General features: G+C 41.6%; 2 protein-coding genes across 2 annotated transcripts; both read left to right on the top strand.

Moving 5' to 3' along the window:
- Positions 1-848: 848 nt before the first annotated feature.
- LOC119494045 lies at positions 849-4287 on the top strand. The gene is made up of 8 exons (XM_037779659.1): positions 849-897; positions 1070-1118; positions 1208-1276; positions 1422-1466; positions 1789-1821; positions 1918-2175; positions 2368-2466; positions 4121-4287. Exons 2-8 carry the CDS (start codon positions 1073-1075, stop codon positions 4201-4203), a joined length of 633 nt encoding a protein of 210 aa, XP_037635587.1. The 5' UTR covers positions 849-897; positions 1070-1072; the 3' UTR covers positions 4204-4287.
- Positions 4288-4949: 662 nt separating this feature from the next.
- Positions 4950-9875, top strand: arl3l1 (ADP ribosylation factor like GTPase 3, like 1). The gene is made up of 6 exons (XM_037779664.1): positions 4950-5225; positions 6056-6199; positions 7457-7573; positions 8390-8440; positions 8535-8720; positions 9442-9875. The coding sequence occupies exons 1-6, from the start codon at positions 5208-5210 to the stop codon at positions 9487-9489; spliced, it is 564 nt and encodes a 187-aa protein (XP_037635592.1). The 5' UTR covers positions 4950-5207; the 3' UTR covers positions 9490-9875.
- The last annotated feature ends 1695 nt before the right edge of the window (positions 9876-11570 follow it).

Here is an 11570-nt window from a genome sequence, read left to right as displayed (position 1 = left end):
CTCGGAGACTATTTTAATCCATAATCCAGTTTTGTAATTGTCATGTGGAGTTTGCATGTTCACCTTTTGTTTGTTTGTTTGTTTGTGTTTTTTTATGATGTTCTGTTTTCCTCCCACAGCCCACATACACATGCAGGTTTGATTTAATAAAACTCTAAATTGCCTTTTCGGCTGTTAGGTTTACATGCAGGATTGTGATAGTGTTTGTGTGTTTTGCAATCTGTCCATTGTGCTCCCTGCCTCTTCTCCCAGTGCATGCTGGGATACGCTCCAGCTTGGGTGTTAAGATGGAAAAGATGGATGAACAGCAGCACTCTCTACTGGCCACTGCACTAATACCTACTGTGTGTGAATATGCAGGCCCTGGATGACTTCAATGAAATATAATAATATCATATTTACAAGCTTCAGTAAAGTCAATTCGACCATAATCCCAAACATTCTGAGCAGTTATCCTCCTCGTGCGTGCCACATTATATGGTGCGTGCAAAAGCGGTGGATAGTTTGCATAAGTAAACTACTGTTTTGTTTAAAACAGGATATACTGCAGCATACATCTGTCTGTCTTTTGTTTTATATTTCTGTCTCTCTGTCTATTTCTTGTTCTGTTTTATAAAAGGTGTTGAAAGTCCCATAATAACCTAAATGTTATCCAACAACATAAAAAGCAGCAGCAGCAGCAGTCTAACTGTCATCGTTGCCATCACTCCCATCTATAAAACACACAAACAGCGATATTGTTTCTGCCATTAAGTTCCAGGGAAGAATTTATTTGCATTGGTATCAGTGTTTACAATCAGCTCCTCTGTGCCTGTTCTGACGCAAAGACCATTAGGTTAGGCAAAACAGAGCAGGTCATCATTCAGCGCTGTGCATGAGGAGACAACACCACCACAGGTAATAAGAAAAAACATTTCTTTCTACCTTTATAATGATATCTAATATAAGTGTGAGTGCTGTGACATTTGCTCTTTCTGATATGTAATGCTAGAGATTCTGATATGAGGAGTCTGATTCTAAACTTATTCTTAGGCTAAAGCAATTTAATAATACAAGTCTTATCCAACAGAGAATGAGAGGGGTATCCCTTTATCTTTTGCTTGGTCATCTCCTCATAGGTAAGGAGCCACTTCTTAATTATTATTCTCCATATGCCTGTTTAGCTTCACACATATGCATTTAATTTAATTTGTATTTTTTATTTTAGCTGGCGTTGGATCTACCTGTGTTCCTGTCCAGTGTCTGAGATGTAACGCCACAGGAGAAACTCAGGCAGGTAAAAATGAAGCCAAACCTCTCAATCTATTTAAAGATTTTGTAAATGTTATGTAAAGCAGCTGATGTACCTGAAAACATTGTCTGCCATTAAATAACTGTGAGGTAAAATGCTCTTAATGCTTATTCTGTCCACCTCTGTTTAGATCCTTGTTCACGCTGCTCAAACAGTTCTGCCCAGTGCATCGATGGTGAGGGCTATGTTTCTTTTCATTTGTTTACTTGAGGATAAATCCTATGAATTTTACATTACGGTACATTAATACAATAATTGGCGGTGGAATGGTGTGGTAGTACAATGAGGTTAATCGAACATGGCAAGCATAGGAGACTTGAAAAAATGGTGTAAATGCTCTTAAATGTGATTGTTCTTCCTAACTGGTGTATTGCTGATTGTTTTACTGAGTAGAATACATTATTTGTATGTTAAAATGACATTGGTATGCGTCACGTATGCTCTGTTGTAAATTAAATACTGATTGTGACTGCATGTTTACTAAACTCTATCTATAGTTCCTTCAGATGTTCCATCAAACTGCACAAAAGGTAACACCAGTGCACCTAAACACATAAAGTGACATCTACCTGCTTGCCTATATCTCTGTTGCTTCCCTCCACATAAACATTTACCCTCCCCATCAGACTTTCAGGTTTCTGTCAACACCACTGGATCCAAAGTGAACGAGGGTGATGACATCACTCTGACATGTGTCCATAACCTTCCTGATTTGAACCTTACATTTGGGTGGATTTATGATAAGGAGGAAATCCAGAAAGGCAGAAATAAAAGCGAGCTGCGTCTCGAAAAAGTGTTGACAGATAGAGGAGGCCCGTACATCTGCTTTGTGAACAGCTCGTGTGGCTACTACGAGTCTTCGCCACATGATGTCACTGTGGAGAGTGAGTAGACATCATAATGGTCCATGGTAGACTTCTCCCTGTTTATTTCACACAGACACAACCAGCTGGAAAATAATGCACTTTGTACATTTTTCTGGGTTGAAAATGAAAAAACATTTAATGAATAATACAATGCATGTTGCACGCATGTGTCTTTACTGTCTGCTTGTGTTTCTGTTTTTCTCTTTCCAGACCAGACTCTGTTGATCCTGGTGATCTGTGGTGTTTCTGCTTTGGTCCTGGTCTTGGTTTTGGGGCTGGCTATGAAGTTCAAGCTGAAAAGAGACAACGGTAAAGAGCTCAGTTCAGGTTGACTGTGGTATTAGACAACACAGGGGTCCTAAAGCTCCTCTTCTTTCTCAGATATATATTGTCTTGAATGCAAATGATGATGATGGATATACTGTAGGGCTATGTTACTCCAGGGTGTACAAATATTATATTTCAAATACTTAAAGCGTCAGTAGGCAGTATATATTTTTGGCATCATTGGGCAAAAGTTCCATAATAACCTTTCAGCATATTGTAATTCAAGTGTTCTGAGAGATAACTAGACTTCTGCTCCTCCTCATGGCTCTGTTTTCAGGCTTTAAACCGGAGACTTTGACCAATCACAGGTCATTTCAGAGAAAGAGAGCGTTCCTATTGGCTGTGCTCCGGTCATGTGACCAGAACTTGGCGTTCCTTCACCAAATTTTCACAATGGCGGCGGCGTCACAAACGTTCTCATTTTACAGCTAAACCGTGCACTACAAGATGATTCTGAAAACATCTGAGGAGAGAAATAGGCATTAACGTAACATAATAGTGATTCATATTTGATTAGCGCTGCCCAGTTTGACCGTTTGGTCGGAGTTCGCGAGTGATCGATAGAGACGGCAGTTGGACAGCAGACCTCAGATCAGCTCTTACTGCTTGTTTTCCTCCGGTCTGTGAAAGCTTGCAGATGCTGCTAGGAGCACCGGAGGACACAGAGGCACATGATTTTTTGTCATTTCATGTCCTACTGTCACGATATAGCGACCATTTTATAAAAATCAATCAATCCAATCTCGCCTACTTCAGCTTTAAAGCTTAAATAGTTTTGGGAAATACACTTATTTGGCTTTCTTGCAGAAGATCCATAACACTCATATCCATCTGTAAAATATAAGGCTTCAGGCAGCAGCCAGTTAGCTTAGCTTAGCACAAAGACTGGAAACAGGGGGAAACAGCTAGCCTATAGCTCTGTAACATAAATCCATCCACCAGAACCTCTAAAGCTCATTGATTAACACGTTATATCTGGTTTGTATAATCCGTACAAAAACTGAAAAGTAAAACCTGTGCTTTGTGTCGGACTGTTTCTTGGCCAGGAGCAGTTAGTTGCCAGGCAACCTGCAGAGACTCCAAGAAGTTACTACCCCTAGCCGAGAAATAGGCTGTCTCCAAAACCACTCCATATTTACTATATTTACTGTTTCCATTATATAGTGCCATCAAAAATTACCCAATGAAAAGAAAAACAGCGTTCTCCATGCCATGTCAACTTTCTTCTGCTAACAATCTCATTTAGGATGATTGATAAGTGTCCAAAATCTCACTTTACTCCTCACTATCGAGTAAACTATTGAGTGTGTATTATAAAAGGAGTAGCGAACAATTGATGTCGGACACAGCCGGAGTCCGGCACATAACCAAATGTGGAATTTGTTACCTTTGTACAGAGCCAGGCTAGCAAATGTTAGCTTAAGCTAAACGGCTGCTGACTCCAGCTCTATATATTACAGATATGAGAGTGGTATTGATCTTCTCATCTTTGCAAGAAAGCAAATAAACATATGCCTTAAACTGTAAAACTGCTCTTTAATTCTTGCATACCGCTAATTTTAGAATGACAGATTCGACTTCTTTCTATGCACATTATCAGGTGTGACATCTCCCCTTTCTGTCTGTGTGTCTGCAGCTAAACTCAAAGAGAGGATGAGGCAGAAGGCCAGGGAGGGGCAGAACAACGCTCCAGCTCCGTTCACACCAAGAGAGTCCTGAATCTATCACCTTCACAAAATAATGAACATCGTTTCATAGTGTGTTGTTGTTGTTGTATTTGATGTAGAAATAAAACCTCTTTAATCTCCATCTCTGAGGTTAAGTGTGTGTGTGTGTGATCAGCTGAGGTTACAAGCTTAATTCTTTTGTTTAACACAGCGTTCATGTTCACCACACCCACTGACCACATATAGTTCAGTTGAGGAAAAGACTCTAGAAAATGTTTTAATCCAGACACAGGACAGGCGTGCTCAAACTAATCCCGCTGAATGCTCCGCTCACAGGGAGGCCCACTAGAAGCGACCCACACAGATAGTGGCTGTCATGTAATGGATATATGGGATGATAATGCTATCCACTCCTCTCTGAGAGAGGGAGGGATGGATGTGGGGGATTTGAGAGTTGATTTATGAACACAGAAATAATAAATTCCCTGGTTCAACAACATGATATAATCCTTTGAAGAGTGTGTGTATTAAACTCTCATGCTGCACTGAGGAGTCTTGTTCTAACAGAATGTTTTCCCCTCAGCCATATGGCAAAATGTCTATTTCCCTCCTCATTCATTTGTGTGTCAGGAAGGTCTGTTTATGCAGTTTCCTGCTACAGCAGGTGGCTAAGGGATAATCCAGGTAAAGCCAGTGCAAAGTGGAGACGGAGGGATGGACAGAGGAAGAAGGGGGGGAGGGTGCATGGGGTGGCCTTTGCATGGATGACTAGGGCTAATTCTGGCCTCCTAATCCCAGTCCTATCCACCCAACCCCCTCTCTCGCTGAGGAGCAATTGACGCCCAGGTAGACATTACTATCACATACACACATAGCACTTAACCCACTCTAGTTTGCAGAGGAGGAAGCGGGGGGAAAAAGACTGTTGCTGCTGCTGGTGGTACCTTTTGTCTGGATATCTAACCTGAGTGACCTGGAGAGCTAACAACACCTGTGTGAGCTTCACTGGAGAATGTAGCTGCAGATCTCCAGCCAAGCCACAGGAAACACGCCACCATGGGAGAAGCTCAAAAGGTAAGTGGCCTGATCTGGAGGAACGGGACTTCACAACAACACCAAATGTGAACCTTCAATATGTGTTTGGAACTATCTACAGCTGGTTATGGCTCCAAAAGGGTGTAACTATTTGACATTATTTAGTAGCTGTGCTGTGATGGTTGGATTATCTCGTTGCTCCGAGTTGTTCACATAATGATGATAATGGATCCTCTAATGCTCTTTGATGTACACTTAATCACACTGTTGTCACCTTGAATGAAATATTTAAAGCTACAACGCCTCTTTTCGTCAGTGACGGTCTGCGATTCGCGCAACCTCACTTCAGACTAATCACATTAGACAGTGCACCATTATGTGAATGGAGCTCTAAATGAGACCCGTGCTTTTCTAAATGAAGCAACAGCTTAATTCTTACAGAACAGGGGGGTGGGAGCCGTACAGCAGGAAGAGAAGGAGGGCTGGAGGTTGGTGGGTGGAGCGAGACGGGCACGTGTGGTCAGCAGGGCTGTATGTAAGAGGAGCTTTGACCTCAAATCAGAAAGAGGTCAGTGGGATCAGGTATTTTTATTTACCTCCGGATATTATATAAGTAGAATGTTCCAGAGTATTTTGAAAGGAAAGATCTTTTCTCGTTGTGATATCCAAGAACATCATGTTAGAAATAGCTGAGCCACAACCAAACATCATACAATTTAAATATCCAATGACAAAATGACCTGTGATGATGCAGTTCTACGTCCACAAAAAAGAAGTACAAATACTAAAGGATGCAATACTTCAACGGTCTGCCCTATCCTTCCTCCTTCCTCCTCCTCCTCCTCCTCCTCCTCCTCTCCTACATGCAGGGCTTACTCTCTGTCATCGAGAAACTGAAGGGATCCACAGAGCAGGAGGTCAGGATAGTGCTGCTGGGGTTGGACAACGCCGGCAAGACCACCCTGCTGAAGACCCTCGCCTCTGAGGATGTGAACACCATCACACCGACACAGGTGAAGGGGAAAGTTTATGTTAAAACTCTCTCACACACACACACACACACTCACACACACACACACACACACACACACTCACTCATCATGACTTTAAGGAAAGTCACCTACTGTACAGCATAATAATAAAAGCAAGACTGACTGATACGCTTGCAGATGATGTTTTTGTGCCCTTCGTTTTAATTAAATCATCTCCCCATGAACAGCTGAGCCACTTCATAACATCATTACCTGATGCTCATCATTAAAGTGTATTTTAGATAAACAGGGTGCGTCTGCCAGAATTATATACCCTCAACATTCTGTTAACCAACCCTCTTTGAAGATCAATGTGTCTGCCGTCACTGCAGAAACAGTGATACAACGATGGGTCTTTAAAAAAGACATTTTGCATTTTCATGGCACAGTAACCAGCATTATAAAAGGCAGGGGGGGGGGGGTTGTATCTAATCTTGTGAGACCAGCTGGACCAGTGCACGTTGTCGCTCAAAGTAATGGGATTCAGATGACCTTTTGCTTTTCTGACACGCCGTGAAATGAAATGATCGGTCCTACGGTGCACATGCTTTAACCACCAACCAGAGAGAGAGTGATTTGAGGATGTCCGTCCTGTTAACTCGTATGTTAAATAACCTTTCAGCAGGAAATAAATTACCTTCCTGATTTGCAACACGTTTTCTGAGAGGATCCTGACATTGTAGTGAGGTCTTTTTTTATTATTATCACCCTCCTGTGATGTGATTATCTCACCTCTAATATGATTATCTTTACATGACTCTCACATGACAAGGAGCAGACGTACTGTGTGACGGCTCATCAGCAGTCCGGCATGACAAGTCACCACAAAGCTAAACCCACACCTGACACATAAACACATACAACACACTTGATCCCTCCGGCCTTATCCTCAGATTTGCTCCTCAGCTGGCCCTCGGGATAAAGTTGTTACACAACCCTCGCCGACTGAAACACAGAGAGGAGTTGCGTTATGAAAAACGCCGCCGGATTAACACAGTGACCACTTCCTTATTAATAGAGCACATGTTGAGCTTCTGCTGATACCTAACAAGGTTACAGTACAGAGTAACCAAACAGTGATTCGTTTTAATACACACACACCTGTGTGCTCTAGTATACTCTGCCACCTAATTGAATTGCTTCATAACCATTTGCAAGGCTCTCGAGGTGCTGCGTACTGGAACTGTGTTAAATTGAAGGCAGTGATGTGCAGCACAGTGACTCCAGCTTTCTCTTCAGGGCTTCAACATAAAGAGTGTTGCCTCTCATGGCATGAAACTCAACGTTTGGGACATTGGAGGGCAGAGGAAGATCAGATCCTTCTGGAAAAAGTACCTGGAAAACACAGACCTATTGGTGAGTGACTTAAACTTAATGAAAACCCATTCATTCCCCCCCCCTACAGTACTTTTTATTCTGTGAAGACAATGGAGTAGAAGTGCTGCTGGGTCTTTGTGGTCATCACAATACAGGTGCTCTTTGGATCCCTTCAGGTGTATTTGGGCTCATTCAATCTTGTGAGGGCTCATTGCATGGGTGGAAAATGGTCTCAGAAAAGTACAAAATGCAAGTCTCCCTCAAAAATAATCCATGGCACACTGTAGAGTTTGAACAAAATTAAAATGTCTTTATTTTGCATGGCAATAGTTGTTTAAAATGACCAACGCGTAGGTCTTTATCAGGGTCACTGTCAGCATTCAGCAGCAGCTTGCACACCTATATTGTGTTGCACTGATCAGTAGAGTGGGAGGGGGTTCTCCATCAATATGTGCAAGCTTATTGGTCGAAAAACAAGGAAAGGACACATCATCAATAGAGAGGAGTAAATTGATTCTGTATTTGGATCCCCATTAGTGTTTACAAAGTTGTTCCTAGTCATCCTAGACAGTTAAGTATCACACATATGCACAGATTAAGCACTATAAATGTGTCTCGATGAAGGAGCTTGTTGGTAAAACTCTAACGTTGTGGATCATTTTTGAAGTGCATCTTCTGTTCTCAATTAACTGACTGACTTCTTGGCTGCTGTACAAGAGAAGCAGCAGCAGCAGCAGCAGCTGTGTACTAAAAGAGACACTGACTCCTTCAGGAGTTTAACGTGTCAAGGCCAAAAAGAAAACTTTCTGTTTACTTGTCAGCTAATTGTATCGTAACATATTTATTCTTTTTCAGATTTATGTTATTGACAGTGCAGACAAGAAGCGGTTTGAGGAGACGGGACTGGTGAGCTTGATGTCATTTCAGTATGCACATACATATTTACATTCTGATAAGAAAGTCAATGACATTAACACATATAAATATAAATGTTGTGCAGGAGCTGTCCGATCTGATTGACGAGGAGAACCTAAAGGGCGTTCCGGTGCTCATCTTTGCCAATAAGCAGGATCTGGCCACAGCATCGCCGGCCAGTGAGATCGCCGAGGGACTCAACCTGCACACGTACCGGGACCGGGAGTGGCAGATCCAGGCCTGCTCAGCTGTGTCTGGGGAGGGAGTTCAGGTCAGACCTTGACTCACTGAGTTCTCCTCAACATATAAAAGTGATCCCCGCCTTCCTCTGCTCTACAATGCTGTACTGAAAATCTGTTTTAAAGGCCCCGTATTCTAAAAAGTGAGATTTGCATGCCTTTTTTTTATTATAGAGCAGTATAAATACTCTGAAAGCATCAAAACGCTCAATATATGGAGAAATACACACAGCACGTATTCAGAAATTGTGCGTTTGAAACAAGCCGTTAGGATTTCTGTCCATTTGTGATGTCACAAATTTACAATATTTAGACCATTACACAGATTTAAACATAAACATTATAAATGTGTCCCAGTTTATTTCCTGTTGCAGTGTATGTGAATGACATCAGCTGACAGGAAGTAAACATGGACCCAAGCCGTTGCCTAGCAACGCAATTCCGTTGCAATTCCGTTGAAATGCACTAAAACGGAGCGTTTCAGACGATGAATACAGGAATATAGGTATACAGGTACAGGGTGAATACAGGTATATTCAGACAGACAGTATGAGGAAAATAAAGTTGTTTTTTGAACATTACAGCATGTAAACATGTTCTAGTAGAAACACAAAATACAAGTATGAACCTGAACATGAGCATAATATGGGACCTTTAATGGAGACTTTATTTGTCTTTGATTTGCTTAATTTTGATGGTTTATCTTCAAACTATGAAACTGATTTTGAACAGTTTTTATTTCCCCCCCGACAGGACGGCATGAACTGGATTTGCAACAACATTGTGAACAAGAAGAAGTGACAGAACCAGCATCACATAAGGGATTAAGGAGTCACTTCTGTTAACATCAACACACTTCACCTCTATGACAGATCCTGCTCCCGTCACAGATTGGACTTTTGTTTTTACAATTTGTCTAATTTTTATGCAAATGTAGCTAATTTAAAGAAATATTTTAGCTACAATAAGTGAATTAGGCACTTATTAATCATTGTTCTGTCCTCAATAAATGTATGTTTTTTGTCCCCGTTGTCCCGAGGATCCTCGTCCGGTGAATCTGTTCTCAGACACCGAGAGGCTGAGTGTGTAGCCGTGTAGGGGGTTCGTCAGTTACATAGACACCAGTTCAGTGTGAGTGTAAAGAATGTGTTTTGAGATTTTTTGACAATAAAATAATTAGTCATTTCTGTTATTTTTGCTTTCTTGTTCATCAGTAGTCAAACTCTCCAAAACATTCACGCACAAACAAACACCATATTAACGGTCAAATAATAGTTTGTAAAACTGTCAAGAGGAACGACAGGAAACATGTGAATGTGACTGTAAATGTCAACGCGCCCGTGAGTGACAAGAGGAACAATAACAAGCCCGATCCCCACTCCTGCTCGGCTGTCATCTTGCTTCTCCACACCAAGATGACAAGCACTTACATGGTTACAGCAAGAGAGAGAGAGAGAGGGGCTAATTGAAAAGCCAGAGTGAGAGAGAGAAGAAGAGTGTTCACACTCGCATGGCAGAACAAGATATCAAATCTTCAAGGCACAGCACAGCAAACAGTGCAGGAAATTACACGCAGAGAGGCTGACTAATTCACATCAGAGAGACTTTCTCAAAATGTTTGTTTTGTATGTTAATTTCTGGGGCGATTATACGTGGCATGCAGTCTCTGTGGATCCCTCTGCACGGAGGCAGTCGGGCCATATGACACATCTAATGTCCAGCTGTGAGCTCTGTTGTTCTCATTATTGTGAGAGGTGAAATCCTTCTTCACCTTCTGTTCTGAGATCTGCCATAAAGATTGTGCAGATCATTGATTTCAGAAGACTTCCTCAAGTCATCTCCACTGGGACGACCGCGGTCACAAAGACTTGAAGGCCCACGCAGCCCTGTGGTCTTCCTTCTCATATTTGTCCTTTACTCTGACCTTGGTGTATAGACCCCTTATTCAGCCATTTTGGCTCTACTCAGCTGCAGTTTGTTTTTAATGGATCTTTTTTGTTTCTATTGTTTGAGAGCTGTAATTAACCATCTGAAAGCACTCTAAAATCACATCAGCTGGCGGGCTTTGTTCTGTGTCCTCTTCTACATGAAATTACGCTAATGAATATTTCTTTTCTTTTGTGTCTGGTATTCATGAGAGGAAAAAAAAAAAAGGAAAAAAAAACAGCTCGCTGGTTTACTCGCTAAAAAAAAAAAGAGTGAATATTGTGTTGATCTCCATGGCAACTAAAATTTGGTGCAAGTCCTAAAACATTTTTTTTTTTAAGTCATCAGCTCCTGTTGAGCAGGGCACAGCGGGGGGGCGCAGGACCAATTACAACTTGTACTAAAGGATCATTATGGCTGTTTGAAAGAGAGCAGACGGTACAGGAGCAGGAGCAGGAGCTGCTGGGGAGAGGAGTTGTGCAGAGTGTTGGTTCAGTTCTGCTTCTTTGTCAACAGGTGGCAGTATTAGAGAGCCTGGTTCATCTCACGGCTGCTCTGTACAAATAAGTGATTTGACACCCTCTAATTTCACTCATTTTGTTCCATCTTTGATCGAGCAGATATTATTATTCCTGCACAGAAGAATATTTCATTCTTTAAAGGCCCCATATTGTAAAAAGTGAGATTTCCAGGTCCTTTACATTATAAAGCAGCTTTAAGTGCTTTATAAATACTATTAAACTATCAAAACGCTCAATGTATGGAGAAATACACACGGCCCGTATTCAGAAATTGCGTGTTTGAAACAAGCCATTAGGATTTCTGTCCATTTGTGATGTCACACATTTACAATATTTAGACCATTACACGGTTTTAAACGTAAACATTCTAAATGTGTCCCAGTTTATTGATGTAAATAACATCAGCTGACAGGAAGTAAACATGGACCCAAGCTG

The sequence above is a fragment of the Sebastes umbrosus genome, chromosome 9 (genome assembly GCF_015220745.1).
Source record: "Sebastes umbrosus isolate fSebUmb1 chromosome 9, fSebUmb1.pri, whole genome shotgun sequence".
NCBI lineage: Eukaryota > Metazoa > Chordata > Actinopteri > Perciformes > Sebastidae > Sebastes > Sebastes umbrosus.
This window is presented reverse-complemented; position numbering and strand designations above follow the sequence as displayed.